The sequence below is a fragment of the Amphibalanus amphitrite genome, unplaced genomic scaffold (assembly GCF_019059575.1).
Source record: "Amphibalanus amphitrite isolate SeventyFive unplaced genomic scaffold, NRLGWU_Aamphi_draft 000707F_arrow, whole genome shotgun sequence".
NCBI lineage: Eukaryota > Metazoa > Arthropoda > Thecostraca > Balanomorpha > Balanidae > Amphibalanus > Amphibalanus amphitrite.
This window is the reverse complement of record NW_024882201.1, coordinates 231922-247560: the sequence shown is the minus strand read 5'-3', so window position 1 is coordinate 247560 and position 15639 is coordinate 231922. Positions and strand designations below refer to the sequence as shown.

General features: G+C 49.4%; 1 protein-coding gene across 1 annotated transcript; it reads right to left on the bottom strand.

Moving 5' to 3' along the window:
- Nucleotides 1-4754: 4754 nt before the first annotated feature.
- On the bottom strand, nucleotides 4755-8015 carry LOC122364929 (uncharacterized protein K02A2.6-like). The gene is made up of 2 exons (XM_043335741.1): nucleotides 5318-8015; nucleotides 4755-5034 (listed from the first exon to the last, which is right to left on the bottom strand). The coding sequence occupies exons 1-2, from the start codon at nucleotides 7896-7898 to the stop codon at nucleotides 4907-4909; spliced, it is 2709 nt and encodes a 902-aa protein (XP_043191676.1). The 5' UTR covers nucleotides 7899-8015; the 3' UTR covers nucleotides 4755-4906.
- Between the last annotated feature and the right edge of the window lie 7624 nt (nucleotides 8016-15639).

Below are 15639 nucleotides of genomic sequence, written 5' to 3'. Positions count from 1 at the left end.
TCGAAAGGGTGATATTTAGTGACGAAAAGTGGCTCGCGATACAGCAAGCACCCGCAAGAAGAATACAGGCTCTTTCGCCGAAGAATCCACAAAAGTTGATTCCATACAAGGATGTGCACGGAGCGAAGGTCTTGGCCGAGGTCTGCCGCACGGAGAAGCAAGTTTTCTTCGAGCGACACAACTGATTTCTGTTTGTGCGATGTAAAATGTCTAAGATTTATCATTCCAACGGTGAGCTGCTTTTGCATTATGTCTTATGCCTCTGGCAGGACTGACTTTATGTCATCTTTTATTGATCACCCTGTAATTTAGAGGATAGCGCGTGGATGTTTAAATGCGGTTATCCCGCACCGTAGACAGCGTTTACAATTGCTTTAGTGTAAAGAGAGAAAATTGTCAGATGTGGAACTGATTTGTTAAACGTCTAGACGATTAACAAACTGTTAAACGTCTAGTAGCCATTTCGTCTAGTCTGAAATGTCGTATTTTTATAAAAAAATGAATTCTTTAGTCATTAAGCATCCGAAAGATATCGGCGGTACGGGATAAAATTATTAAACCGCTCGTAGGTGGAAAAAAAATCTTTTAAACGTCTCGCCTAACGGCTCGACGTTTAAAAGATTTGTTCTAATTAACTACTTGAGGTTTAATATATGTATTTCAGTATGTAAATACCGTTCCCTGTATTTCAGTTGGAACGGTAGTTAACCCTCGCATGTGTAGGGGGGGGGGGGTCGGATGGACCCCCCCATGGTTTTCGCGAATAACTCGCGTAAAAAGCGGCCGATCGCGACGAAACTTTGAGTACCCTCGCATTGATCAATTTTACACCTACCCTGAAAATTTCATGACCCTGACCCAAATGACCTTTGACCTGTGACCTCTTTTCCGAGACCATGTTTGACCGGAATCGCGATTTCGCGTATGTCGGCTCGCACTAGCCGCGTGTTTGCAAGCTTTTCGTGGTTTCAAACGTTCAAACATGTGATTTGATGTTACTCCCGTGTGTGTCAAGGTCACCTGAAGGTCAGGTCAGGTCATTGACCTTTGGTGACCTCGGATGACCTCGGTTCACTTTTTCGAGTTATACATGTTTCTAGGCTAGTTTTTGGAGCTGAATTCGAATTTAGCAACCATTTGAACATTTACGAAGTAGTTTTGGTGACTTCGTAACATGTTACGAAGCTGTCAGAGGCGGTTAACACGTACTACGAATACCCGTCACGACGCCTACTGGTTGACCTGACCTGACCTGACCCGACCTGGTCTAAATGCTTCAAGACATCATCTGTGATCAAAACTAACACGATATTCGTGATCAGCACCCCGAAAAACCCCTTAGCAGCCACACTTTACGACTTTCTAACAGGTCCCGATTTTCCCGACTTTGGGTCATTGCCCTGACCTGGAAGGTCAACCAATGACCTAGGACCTTAAAATTGGGTATCATCGGCTTCCCCTCGTCACGGGCAACACGCTCGTTTTTTCCGCGAAGCTCTAGCTCGATCAGGGGCCAAACGGCAAGGGGGGGGTCCAACCGACCCCCCCCCCCCACACATTAGAAGCTGGCAAACGCCGCACACATGCGAGGGTTAATGACAAAAAAGCTCCAATATCTATGTAATGTCGTTTATGACGTTGCACATGGTTCAAAACGCAAAAGTTGAGCATCTATCTTGAACGGAGTGAAGCGATACGAGCAAGACTCCATGTGCAAACGATAGTCTTAAATCATTTTTTGTCATCAAAATAAATTTTAATGTCCCTTGTTCCTTGTTGAATTACGATGGTGAGGTCACGTCATTGACCTAGATTTACGTGAACTTTATAGAAAATTACGAAACAGAAAAGTTGCAAGGTCTCGGAAGAATATGAAATCATGTGAATTTTATTTATCTGCAGAAGTGGACCTAGCAATGACGGAGTTGCCAAGCCGCAATATTTTAGGACCGAGTGAAGTCTTTTATGACGTCAAAGGTCAGTGACTCGACGAGAATTGAAAATGTAATTGGTCGTTGGTGTCACCAGAGAATCGGCTTGAATCAAGTCAGTTGTGCTATTTTTAGCTTTCTATGGTTGCCTTGTTGAGAGCAAGCGCAAGAAGTCTGGGGTAGGTAACACCCGTCAACCTCAACCATGGAAAGCTATGCTTTTGCGGAGTGAGCTTTAAAGCTAGTGCGCCCCATGCACTGTCGTTTTTTTCCGCTTGCTGTCGGTTTTCCAATATATGGAAGCCAGTTACAGGCGTCTCTTAGTCTCTCATTGGTCAATCGCACACACCACGTGTGGCTCATCAATGACCAATGGGAAGATGAGAAACGCCAGCAAACTGACAGCATGCTGATTGGTGATCAAACAGCGCCCTGACCACACCCCCTCCCATCTATCGCTGACACCCTGCTCGGTAAATCGTCTCGAGACGCGACTGAGCCAGGCCCTTCGCCCTTCGACCGGTTACCGCCGCCGGCATAATGCCGCCTGATTCCGACTGCACCGCAGGACACCACACTGTGGCGAGCGACCCCGCTGTCAGACTCGGGCCGCACGCACCCCCTCCCCTACCCCCACTCCAGCTGTGGCGAGGGTGAGGGTATTCACCGCATCAAACCTACAGGCAGCCTGGACCCTTATCTTGAGACCAATAGTACCTGATTTTATGTAAACCTGACACTTGTTCCGAAAAGCCATCGAATGTGGACGAACATAAGAATACATGATGATGATGATGATGTGAGTGCCCAAACCGGTATTTGCAGGCCATGGCCACCAATTTGGCTATCTCAACTCAAAACTAATGTTAAGGTGAGTGTCCCTTTAAATTAAGTACCAAACATATTCTAGATTGAATTTACTATTGCCTTGCTTGTTGGCAAAAGCAATAAATATGCACACATCGCACGCCGCCCTGGACGCACCCATTTGTATTAAAATGCGACGTCGGCTCGACACTCCTTCTGTTCCACAAAAAGTGCGATGAAGTGATAGCGGATAATCCCTCGAATCTGGTGTCATTCTGTGTAGAATTGAACGCTATATCTAATGCTTGTCTAGAATCGACATTTTATCGTGCACGTCCATAAGAAATTGATAGAAGAATTGAAGAATGTATAGCCAGCAGTGCCCAATGGGCCTCTAAATAAAGACAAGTAGGACACATGAAATCTGCGATGAGATATCATGCGCATTCTTCAAATAATCAGTATTATTGAATAGCCCGTATGTGTTCCCAGATGCGATTCTAGAACCAATGTACTATCCCCTTATTTATTGGCACCAAACAATTAATTGGCATGCATATTTCCCGGCGGCGCCCCGCTCCCATCGCAAAATATGCAATATCCTTTTGTTGCACAAATAGTGCGGAGAAGTGATAGCCGATTTATCCTTTTCGGTAGTGTCATGCTGTGTAGAATTGAGCACTTTATTGAACAGCCATCTAGAATCTACATTTCATTGTGCGCATCAATATGAAAACTTGGTGCGAACTCGAAGATTATTGCTGCCAGGCCAGCAATGCCGAATAGGTAACCTGGTAAATATTAACGAATACCTAAGCAAATTGAAATCTGCGACGAGATGTTATTTTCATTCTTCGATTGAGTAGTAGCATTGAATAGCCCGTTAAATTTAGTACCAAACATATTCTAGATTGATTTTACTATTGCCTTGCTTGTTGGCAAAAGCAATAAATATGCACACATCGCACGCCGCCCTGGACGCACCCATTGTATTAAAATGCGACGTCGGCTCGATGCACTCCTTCTGTTCCCCAAAAAGTGCGATGAAGTGATGGCGGATAATTCCTCGAATCTGGTGTCATTCTGTGTAGAATTGAACGCTGTATCTAATGCTTGTCTAGAATCGACATTTTATCGTGCACGTCCATAAGAAATTGATAGAAGAATTGAAGAATGTATAGCCAGCAGTGCCCAATGGGCCTCTAAATAAAGACAAGTAGGACACATGAAATCTGCGACGAGATATCATGCTCATTCTTCGAATAATCAGTATTATTGAATAGCCCGTAAAATGTGTTCCCAGATGCGATTCTAGAACCAATGCACTGTGAAGACGCCTCTGAACCGGTGCAGGTGTATTGTTCACAGCGGGCGAGCGTGGCGCGGACCCAGTAGAGACTGACGCGGCCCCGCACGGTCCGGCCGGGAGCCGCCGCCGGACCGTGCCCCGAGGGCACACACGGTCGTAGAGATGCAAACCCCAGGTACAGACTGGGGATGCACACCACCACATCTCCCCCCTTAAGCCCCCAGCGCGCTCGAGGTATAACGAAAAGAACGGAAACATAACACAATAGCGAAAATAACAAGAAACGTAGTACACCATCACATCTCCTCTATGAGCCGACGCACCGGCTTCCGCACACGGGTGGATCGGCGGACAGTCGGCGGCTCAGTGCGCGGCGCGCGATCCGGCCGTGTGGAGGCGCGCGATTCGCTCGCAGATGCATGGTCACGACTCATCCGACCAGTGTCCGGTTGTGTGACGACACGCGGGCCGGCTCTCCCGGGAGGCTCCACTCCGGGCACCGGGCACAGAGCGTGCCGCCTGCGCAGGTGGCATCTGTTCCGATCCACCTCCCCTCCATCGTCGAAGCGTACACTGTAGCGTCGGTGGGGGCCGACCGACGTCACCACGCCGCACCTGTCCCATCGTTTGGTCCTGACGTCCTGCACACGGACGCGAGTCCCGACGGGGAACTCGGGCAGGTCGTGGGCATGCTGGTCGTACCACCGTTTGGCAGCGCAGCGGCGTGACTCGCGGCGATCGTCGCAGTCCACAGTCTGGTGCGGTGGCGTCCCCCTCCGCTGCTGGGCTCCGCCTCCACTCGCCCGCTGCGAGCGCGCCGATGGTTTGAAGTGCGACGGGTGCGTGGGCAGGTCGTCCCTCAGTGGCCGGCCGTAGACGATCTCGGCGGGCGACTTCCCGCTGACGCCCGGCGTGTTCCGCTGCTGAAGCAGGCCCCGCGTCCACTCCTCTTCGTTGAGCCGTCCTCTGCCGTCGTCCCAGCATCGCCTGAGCAGTTTTTTTGCAGATTTAACAGCAGACTCGGCCAGGCCGTTAGATCGGGGGTAGTGTGGGGATGATGTGCGATGCAGAACGCCCCAGTTGCTCAAGAACGTGCTGAACTGAAGAGACGTGAAGCAGAGGGCCCCGTCGGTTCTGACAAGTTCTGGCACACCGACCTCACTGAAAATCTTAAGCATTACTTTGATTACGTTTTTGGTGTCAGACCGGGTGCCCGTACATTCGATGAACTTCCACCCAGAGTAGCCGTCAACGACGACGAGGTACTTGCCTCCTGCGTGGTCTGCGAAGTCCATGTCCAGGACCTGGAACGGCCTGGCGGCAGGCTCATGATGCAGCATGGTCTCCCTCGGCTGGGATGGCAGCTCTTGCTGACACCTACTGCATCCTCTGGTGACGTCTTCGATGGCGGCGTCCATTCCCGGCCAGTAGACCACCCGCCGAGCTCGCTCCTTGGTCTTCTCCTTCCCGAGGTGACTCGCATGGAGAGACGCTAAGGTCGATCTACGGAGGGATAGCGGCACCAGGATGCGCATGCCGCATAAGATGATGCCGCCCTCCACCGACAGTCGGTCGTGTACCGGCCAGTACTTCCGGAGGGGTTCCGCAAGCTCCGCTCTGGATGCCGGAAAGCCGGTGGAGATGATGTCTCTGAGCATCTGGAGCTCGGGGTCCTCTGACGTCGCACACTCCACCCGGTCTAGCATGATGTCGGTGTCGCACGCTCGAAGCTCAGCTACCAAGACGCTCTGGAGGGCAGGTGCGTCGTTGTCTTCCCCACATTCGTCATCAGCAGCTGCTGGTTGGGTGGGGCTCCTGGAGAGAGCGTCTGCCGCCTTGTGCTGGGATCCTGGCACCCAGCTGGCTACGAATGGTCCGTAGTATGCCATCTTCAACTTAAGCCTCTGTAGTCTCGGGTTCTCGATCTCGTCGAGAGTCTTGCCGTTGATGATGGGGACGAGCGGCTTGTGGTCGACGAATATCGTGAAGCTCGTCAGTCCGGAGAGAAAGATGTGACATTTCTTCATGGCCCATACCACGGCAGTGGCTTCCAACTCGATGGTGGCGTATCGGGACTCCGCTGAAGACAGGAATCGCGATCCCGCCTGGATAACCCGCCAGCTGCCGTCCTCCTGCTGCTGCCGTAGGAGGAAGCCGAATCCCTTGAGGCGGCTGGCGTCGGTCGAGAGCGAGGTTGGTCGTCTGGGGTCGAAGTAGGCCAGGTTCGGAACTGATGTCAGCGCCTTCTTGGCTGATATGAACGCCTGTTCTTGCTGCTCGTCCCAGATGAACTCGTTTCGGGTGCTGAGCAGCGGCCTGAGAGGCAGGAGGAGCTCCGAGAGCTCGTCGACGAATGGGGCGACCTGGTTGGCGAGGCCGAAGAAACTTCGGAGCTCAGAGATGTTCTTCGGTGTCGGGAACGACGAGATGGCCGACGTCAGCTGAGGGTCGGGCTCGTAGCCGTCCGCCGATATGATGAAGCCGGCGAATTTCACCTTCTGTTGGGCCAGCTGCAGCTTCCGCCGGTTCAGGGAGATACCTCTCTCCTCGCAGCGCTCCATGAAGCGACGGACGTCACGGATGTGGTCCTCCCTGGTCCGACTGTAGACCACGACGTCATCCACGATCTTCTTGTAGCCGGTGAGGCCGGAGAACGCCTCGTCCATGCGCCTGTTGTAGTGGTCAGATATCGAGCTGACCCCGTACGGCGCGCGTAAAAACGCGTACCGGCCGAACGGCGTGATGAACGTCGTCTTCAGCACGCTGTCCTGATGAAGAGGGCACTGGTGGTAGCCCTTTGCCGCGTCGAAGACGGTGAACCACTTCGCCTCCGAGCTCGCTATAGAGGCAACTTCCTCCAGCGGGGTGGGTGCCTGGTACTGCTCGGTGCGGACGAACTTGTTCAGGCGAGACAGGTCCACGCACAGCCTGATTCCTCCCTCCTTCTTCGGTTCAACGACGATCGGTGCACACCACTCAGTCGGCTCCGTGACGGGCACGATGATGCCCTCGGACACCAGCTTTTGCAACTCGTCCTTCAGCGGCGTGCGGAGTGAGAGGGGCACTCGTCGTGGGCTCGACACGCGGAACGGCACGGCTTCCTCCCTGAGGTGAATCTTGAACTGCTCCCCCGGCATGACTCTGATGTGGCCATCGAACACGTCAGGCAGCGCGAGTACCGAGGCGCGGCGCTGCGCCGTGACGTCCAGGCGCACGCGGGGGGCGCTCTGCACCGAAGCGACCGCGATGATGGCCGACGCGGCCGGTCGCCGCGCCGCACCGTCCGGGCTCCGGTCACTGCTGCCCTCCGACGACTGGAAGCGGACCCGGTTGCCGCGCCACGGCTGGCGCCGTTGCGATCGCCGCGTGTCCAGCGACGGGGACGGCGATCTCGACGACGAGCGGTACGGGTCGGGCCTGTAGCTCCGCCCAGGTGGCGAGCTCCGCGGCCGAGACGGGGCCAGCCGGCGGCGCTCGTACGACGTGGTCGGTCGGCGGTCATCGTATTCGCCGGATGCGTCGGGGCAAACTGCCGCGAAGTGGTCCAGCTGGCGGCAGCTGCGACAGCGCTGACCCCGGGCCGGACACGCGTCTCCCATCCGGTGACGTCGCCGGCCGCACGCAGCGCACCAGCCGCCGTCGCGCCGCCTCGGTCCAGCGCTCGGCGGCGCTCGGTGGCGCTCGGCGGCGTCCACTCGGTGGGCGGCGGCCCGGGCGAGTCCGCCTGCCCGCAGCTCCACGGCGTCTCTGGCGGCCGCCTCGTCAGCCCTGCAAACAGCGATGGCATGCGACAGCGAGAGGTTTTGGACGGCGCAGAGACGTTTGACGGTCTCCGCTGATCTCAGACCCATCACAATTCTATCCCTGATTAGCGAATCATTACACGCGTCACAAAATTTGCAAGCACGAGACAATTCACGCAGGGAGGTTAGAAAATCATCAAAGACCTCCCCTTCAGCCTGAAACCTTTCGTTAACCCTCGCCGGCCGAGGGGGGGGGGGGCGGGTGCCGCCCCCCCCATAGGGTTTTTTCGCGATAGCTCCGAACACGCTGGCGATAGAGAGCTGAAACTTGGCATACCTGACCTTTGATCCAAGCCGCATCTTTTGACACCAACCGCATTTTTGGGTCAGGTCAGGTCACTGACCTATGACGTCATAAGTGAACCTCTGCACGGTCTTCAGATGTCGCAACTTCGCAACGCCCTCACTGCCAGAGGAGATGTCACAGGGAAATGAAACTTGCAGGATCTAGTATCCATTATGAGTCCCACAACTTGTACATCTCGGATTTTTCCTAAAGGTCATATGAGGTCAGGTCATTTTCGTGACCTCACCATTATAAGTCAATGGGGGAAAATGAAAACTGCTATTCTGGCGCCGGGAACGATCTCCAACTATCTCAAGCACACAGAATCGTGATTTTATGCACTCCTTGCAAGGTTAGATGCGTCACTTTTGCAATGTTGACCTTGCGTGACGTCATTTATGACGTCATCAAGGTCATATTAGTTTTTCGTCAATAACTCTTGATCAAATTGAGCTAGCGAGTCGGGAAAGCCACCAATGGACTCAGGAAGACCTGCCGAGTCGAATGATATGCGACATGACCTCTTTCGACCAACTTCGTGACCTGGGGGTGCTGACCTGACCTTGACCTGAGGTCAACACCCCAAGTTGACCTGACCCAGACAAAAAGTATATCATTCGACGCGCCTGAGCGAGACGAACACGATGCTGCCAAAATCGGCGCTCTGCGGCCATTTTTTGCGAAGTTATTCACCAAAAACTGAACCGTACCTTGGGGCACTTGACCTGACCTCAGAGGTCACCGGTTGACCTAGGACCTTAAAATCGGGTACCAATCTCTGCGTCTCGTAACGGCGCACACGCTCGTTTTTTCCGCGACGCGCTAGCTCCACCAGGGGCGAAACGGCGAGGGGGGGGGTCGTACCCGCCCCCCCCCCCCCTCGGCCGGCGCGTATGTAGAAAACCAATAGGTCCGGCGAGGGTTAAACCTCTTCCTTTCGATAACCTCGTTTACTTGGCCCACTGCGAAACGCTCCAGCGCGTCCAGTATAGTGATGTCAATTACGGAAAATCGGAATACCGATACCAAACCAACTACCAACCAAAACCACGAGAAAATACCGAAACCAAACCAACTTGGGAAACTGAGGGAAATACCAACTTTTTACCGATTTATTAGCCTCTTATATATTAGTGAGGGCTTATGATACCAACAAAATACCAAACACATTACGATTGAAATACCAAATACCAAGTTGGTATCGGTTTGGTATCGGTATACCAAAAAGTTGGTATCCGATTGACATCTCTAGTCCAGTACAACCTCGGGGTCGGCACGCTGGACCTCGGTCAGCTCCAGGTTCCTCAGGACGCGGCGACTCTCCGGGGTCATGACATTTTTCAGGGCAGCCAGCTGAATGTCAGGTTCAGCGTCTATCAAGCCGGTCAGGAGCACGTAGTCCTCCCAGCTTTCTCTCCACACCAGGAAAGACTCACCCCGGTCCGTGGAGAGGTCCAGGCTGTCGGGTGCTCGTACTCGGCCCGCCCACGGGGCCGGCGCGCTGCGAGACGCACGACCGCGGCCGGCCCGCTGCCGCGGCGCGGCAGCCCGAACCGCGACGGAAGCGGCCGGCTCCCGAGACGCATCCGGCTCCCGAGACGCATCCGCTACGCTGTCGGCGTCAGAGTCCCCCATTGCTGGGTCGAAAATGCACAATAATTATGCACGTCGCCCTGTCACACTTGCACTGGTAATCGCACGTTCACGACCCTGCAGGCTGCGCCATGTGAAGACGCCTCTGAACCGGTGCAGGTGTATTGTTCACAGCGGGCGAGCGTGGCGCGGACCCAGTAGAGACTGACGCGGCCCCGCACGGTCCGGCCGGGAGCCGCCGCCGGACCGTGCCCCGAGGGCACACACGGTCGTAGAGATGCAAACCCCAGGTACAGACTGGGGATGCACACCACCACAATCCCATTATTTATTGGCACCAAACAATTAATTGGCATGCATATTTCCCGGCGGCGCCCCGCTCCCATCGCAAAATGTGCAATATCCTTTTGTTGCACAAATAGTGCGGAGAAGTGATAGCCGATTTATCCTTTTCGGTAGTGCCATGCTGTGTAGAATTGAGCATTTTATTGAACAGCCATCTAGAATCTACATTTCATTGTGCGCATCAATATGAAAACTTGGTGCGAACTCGAAGATTATTGTTGCCAGGCCAGCAATGCCGAAAAGGTAACCTGGGAAATATTAACGATTAAGCAAATTGAAATCTGCGACGAGATGTTATTTTCATTCTTCGATTGATTAGTAGCATTGAATAGCCCGTTAAATTTAGTACCAAACATGATTCTAGATTGAATTTACTATTGCCTTGCTTGTTGGCAAAAGCAATAAATATGCACACATCACACGCCGCCCTGGACGCACCCATTGTATTAAAATGCGACGTCGGCTCGACACTCCTTCTGTTCCCCAAAAAGCGCGATGAAGTGATGGCGGATAATCCCTCGAATCTGGTGTCATTCTGTGTAGAATTGAACGCTGTATCTAATGCTTGTCTAGAATCGACATTTTATCGTGCACGTCCATAAGAAATTGATAGAAGAATTGAAGAATGTATAGCCAGCAGTGCCCAATGGGCCTCTAAATAAAGACAAGTAGGACACATGAAATCTGCGACGAGATATCATGCTCATTCTTCGAATAATCAGTATTATTGAATAGCCCGTAAAATGTGTTCCCAGATGCGATTCTAGAACCAATGTACTATCCCCTTATTTATTGGCACCAAACAATTAATTGGCATGCATATTTCCCGGCGGCGCCCCGCTCCCATCGCAAAATGTGCAATATCCTTTGTTGCACAAATAGTGCGGAGAAGTGATAGCCGATTTATCCTTTTCGGTAGTGCCATGTTGTGTGTAGAATTGAGCATTTTATTGAACAGCCATCTAGAATCTACATTTCATTGTGCGCATCAATATGAAAACTTGGTGCGAACTCGAAGATTGTTGTTGCCAGGCCAGCAAAGCCGAATAGGTAACCTGGGAAATATTAACGAATAAGAAAATTGAAATCTGCGACGAGATGTTATTTTCATTCTTCGATTGATTAGAAGAATTGAATAGCCCGTTAAATTTAGTACCAAACATGATTCTAGATTGAATTTACTATTGCCTTGCTTGTTGGCAAAAGCAATAAATATGCACACATCGCGCGCCGCCCTGGACGCACCCTATATTAAAATGCGACGTCGGCTCGACACTCCTTCTGTTCCACAAAAAGTGCGATGAAGTGATGGCGGATAATCCCTCGAATCTGATGTCATTCTGTGTAGAATTGAACGCTGTATCTAATGCTTGTCTAGAATCGACATTTTATCGTGAACGCCAATAAGAAATTGATAGAAGAATTGAAGAATGTATAGCCAGCAGCAGACATGTGCATGGATCCGAGTGATGGATCTATGATCTCAGTGGATCTCAAAGCAAAGTACAGGCTGGGATCTATGATCCCACCGGATCCGGCGTGAAAAATACATCTTGGATCTATGATCTCATATGATCTGACGATAACTTAAGAACATGGATCTATGATCTGAGTGGATCCCACCATGCACCACATTTGAAAACATGTTTTAAAGGGTTTCTAAGCCAATAAGTGACACAAAACTGTAGATTATGACGTGCGATCACATAAAATCACTTAAACAGAATGTTTGTGAGTTGAAATAAGTGCTTTTTTGGGATATATGTGTTGACAAAAAATAAGTGAGGATCTATGATCTGACTGGATCTCAAGCAAAAAAATGAGACTCGGATCTGTGATCCCTACGGATCTCTCGATAAATTACAGAGCTGGATCTATGATCCCGTCGGATCCGAGATCAGGATCCATGGGATCAGATCCCAGATCCATTTTCTCAGATCCATGCACATGTCTGGCCAGCAGTGCCCAATGGGCCTCTAAATAAAGACAAGTAGGACACATGAAATCTGCGATGAGATAACATGCTCATTCTTCAAATATTCAGTATTATTGAATAGCCCGTAAAATGTGTTCCCAGATGCGATTCTAGAACCAATGCACTATCCCATTATTTATTGGCACCAAACAATTAATTGGCATGCATATTTCCCGGCGGCGCCCCGCTCCCATCGCAAAATGTGCAATATCCTTTTGTTGCACAAATAGTGCGGAGAAGTGATAGCCGATTTATCCTTTTCGGTAGTGCCATGCTGCGTAGAATTGAGCATTTTATTGAACAGCCATCTAGAATCTACATTTCATTGTGCGCATCAATATGAAAACTTGGTGCGAACTCGAAGATTATTGCTGCCAGGCCAGCAATGCCGAATAGGTAACCTGGTAAATATTAACGAATAAGCAATTTGAAATCTGCCACGAGATGTTATTTTCATTCTTCGATTGAGTAGTAGCATTGAATAGCCCGTTAAATTTAGCACCAAACATATTCTAGATTGATTTTACTATTGCCTTGCTTGTTGGCAAAAGCAATAAATATGCACACATCGCGAGCCGCCCTGGACGCACCCATTGTATTAAAATGCAACGTCGGCTCGACACTCCTTCTGTTCCACAAAAAGTGCGGTGAAGTGATGGCGGATAATCCCTCGAATCTGGTGTCATTCTGTGTAGAATTGAACGCTGTATCTAATGCTTGTCTAGAATCGACATTTTATCGTTCACGTCCATGAGAAATTGATAGAAGAATTGAAGAATGTATAGCCAGCAGTGCCCAATGGGCCTCTAAATAAAGACAAGTAGGACACATGAAATCTGCGACGAGATATCATGCTCATTCTTCGAATAATCAGTATTATTGAATAGCCCGTAAAATGTGTTCCCAGATGCGATTCTAGAACCAATGCACTATCCCATTATTTATTGGCACCAAACAATTAATTGGCATGCATATTTCCCGGCGGCGCCCTGCTCCCATCGCAAAATGTGCAATATCCTTTTGTTGCACAAATAGTGCGGAGAAGTGATAGCCGATTTATCCTTTTCGGTAGTGCCATGCTGTGTAGAATTGAGCATTTTATTGAACAGCCATCTAGAATCTACATTTCATTGTGCGCATCAATATGAAAACTTGGTGCGAACTCGAAGATTATTGTTGCCAGGCCAGCAATGCCGAAAAGGTAACCTGGGAAATATTAACGAATAAGCAAATTGAAAATTGCGACGAGATGTTATTTTCATTCTTCGATTGATTAGTAGCATTGAATAGCCCGTTAAATTTAGTACCAAACATGATTCTAGATTGAATTTACTATTGCCTTGCTTGTTGGCAAAAGCAATAAATATGCACACATCGCACGCCGCCCTGGACGCACCCATTGTATTAAAATGCGACGTCGGCTCGACACTCCTTCTGTTCCACAAAAAGTGCGATGAAGTGATGGCGGATAATTCCTCGAATCTGGTGTCATTCTGTGTAGAATTGAACGCTGTATCTAATGCTTGTCTAGAATCGACATTTTATCGTGCACGCCAATAAAAATTGATAAAAGCTTGGTATGGCCAGCAGTGCTCATGGTTCTCCAAATGACAAGTAGGAAAAATAAAATCTGCGACGAGTTATCATTCTCATTCCTCGAATGGCCGGTATCAATAAAAAGCCCGTAAAATGTATTCCCGGACCGGAGACGATTATCGAACCAACGTATTATTCCTTTGTTTATTGGCAACAAACAATCGAGTAGCATACATCGTTCGTGGCGGGGTCCCACTCCTCTCGCGAAACGATGAAACATCCTTCTATTTCACAAATAGTGCTGTGAAGTGATAGCAGAATTATCCTTTTCAGCAGTGCCATATTGTGTAGAATTGATTGCTTTATCAAACAGCTATCTAGAATCTGCACATAATTTTGCGCATCAATATGAAAACTTGGTGCGAACCTCGAAGGTATTGGTTGTTGGGCGAGCAATGCCGAAAAGGTAAGCCGGGAAATATTAACGAGTAAGGAAATTGAAAGCTGCGACGAGATGTTACTTTAATTCTTCGATTGATTAGAAGAATTGAATAGCCCGTTAAATTTAGTACCAAACATGATTCTAGATTGAATTCACCATTGCCTTGCTTGTTGGCAAAAACAATAAATATGCACACATCGCACGCCGCCCTGGACGCACCCATTGCATTAAAATGCAACGTCGGCTCGACACTCCTTCTGTTCCACAAAAAGTGCGGTGAAGTGATGGCGGATAATCCCTCGAATTTGGTGTCATTCTGTGTAGAATTGAACGTTGTATCGAATGCTTGTCTAGAATCGACATTTTATCGTGCATGCCAATACAAATTGATAAAAGCTTACGTATGGCCAGCAGTGCTCCATGGGCCTCCAAATAAAGACAAGTAGGAAAAATAAAATCTGCGACGAGATATCATTCTCATTCCTCAAATACCCGGTATCATTAGAAAGCCCGTAAAAAGTGTTCCCGGACAATATTCTGGAACCAACGTATTATTCCTTTGTTTATTGGCAACAATCAATTAGCATGCATCGTTTGCGGCGGCGTCCCGCTCCCATCGCAAATACATACAGGGTGATCCAAAAAAACTGGAACCCCTAACTTAAAATGTCTGTAAGTCAGACAATTTTAACTTTATTGACAAATTGCAAACATCATTAGAAAGAGCGTTCAATTCTCTATAAAATCAAGTTGATTGAACTTAATTATTATTATAAATATTGCCCTAGACATAGGGGAAAGTGGGGTATGACGGGCATGTTAGTTTTGCGGGTCTGTACCTCTGAAGTCTTTTCTTCGATTGCTTCACCAATTTAGCACAACCATCTTCAGGCATTTTTCTTTCAGTGCCCCTTTGACACCTAAGGTCTAAATCCAATACTTTTCAATTGAGAGTGTTTTTAGCAAGACCCTGCAAAAACCCGTCTTACCCCACCGGGGAGGGTAAGACGGGCACTGATGTTGGGGCAAGACGGGCACAACGTTAGTTTGAACTTCTTTACATATTTACTGCCGAATAATTATGCTAATACATCTTACACATCTGGCTTTTGATCTTACAGTCAATATTGTAAGGTTCGTAGCATCGCACGGCTACTTATAGGCGTAATGGTATTGATCGATGTAATGAAAAAATTAAACAAATTCAAAGCTGTCTATTTAAATAATTTCGATGGAAATGCGTTGCAAATGATGTAGAACAGCGTAAGTTAGCTTAAAATAACAATATCAGATGGTTTGCATTCCTTTCATCATTGTTGCCCGTCTTACCCCATTCGGCTGCCAATAAGGATATCACACCGCCTCCGGGCACCAAATTAAAGGATTCATTCGCCAGCATACACATTTGGATGACACCCTAAGACGAAACTCTCATCAAATTTCCAAAACAAAATATGAAACAGCGAGGTCAGAAAACACTACGAAACACGATAGTTCTGCTTAGAGTGCAAGGCACGTTTTTAGCTTTTCCACAATTTTTCAAAAACTATTTAAGATGCGTACCTCTGCCTTCACCTCACAGCAAAGAACCACACGGCCGATTACCAACCAC

What these genes read in the sequence shown, in the direction of transcription:
- LOC122364929 (XM_043335741.1), bottom strand. Translation starts at nt 7,898, where the DNA reads ATGGGTCTGAGATCAGCGGAGACCGTCAAACGTCTCTGCGCCGTCCAA. An exon ending in CTTCGCAGACCACGCAGGAG is followed by an intron (nt 5,035 to 5,317) that starts GCAAGTACCTCG and finishes AAAACTGCTCAG; the next exon opens with GCGATGCTGGGACGACGGCA.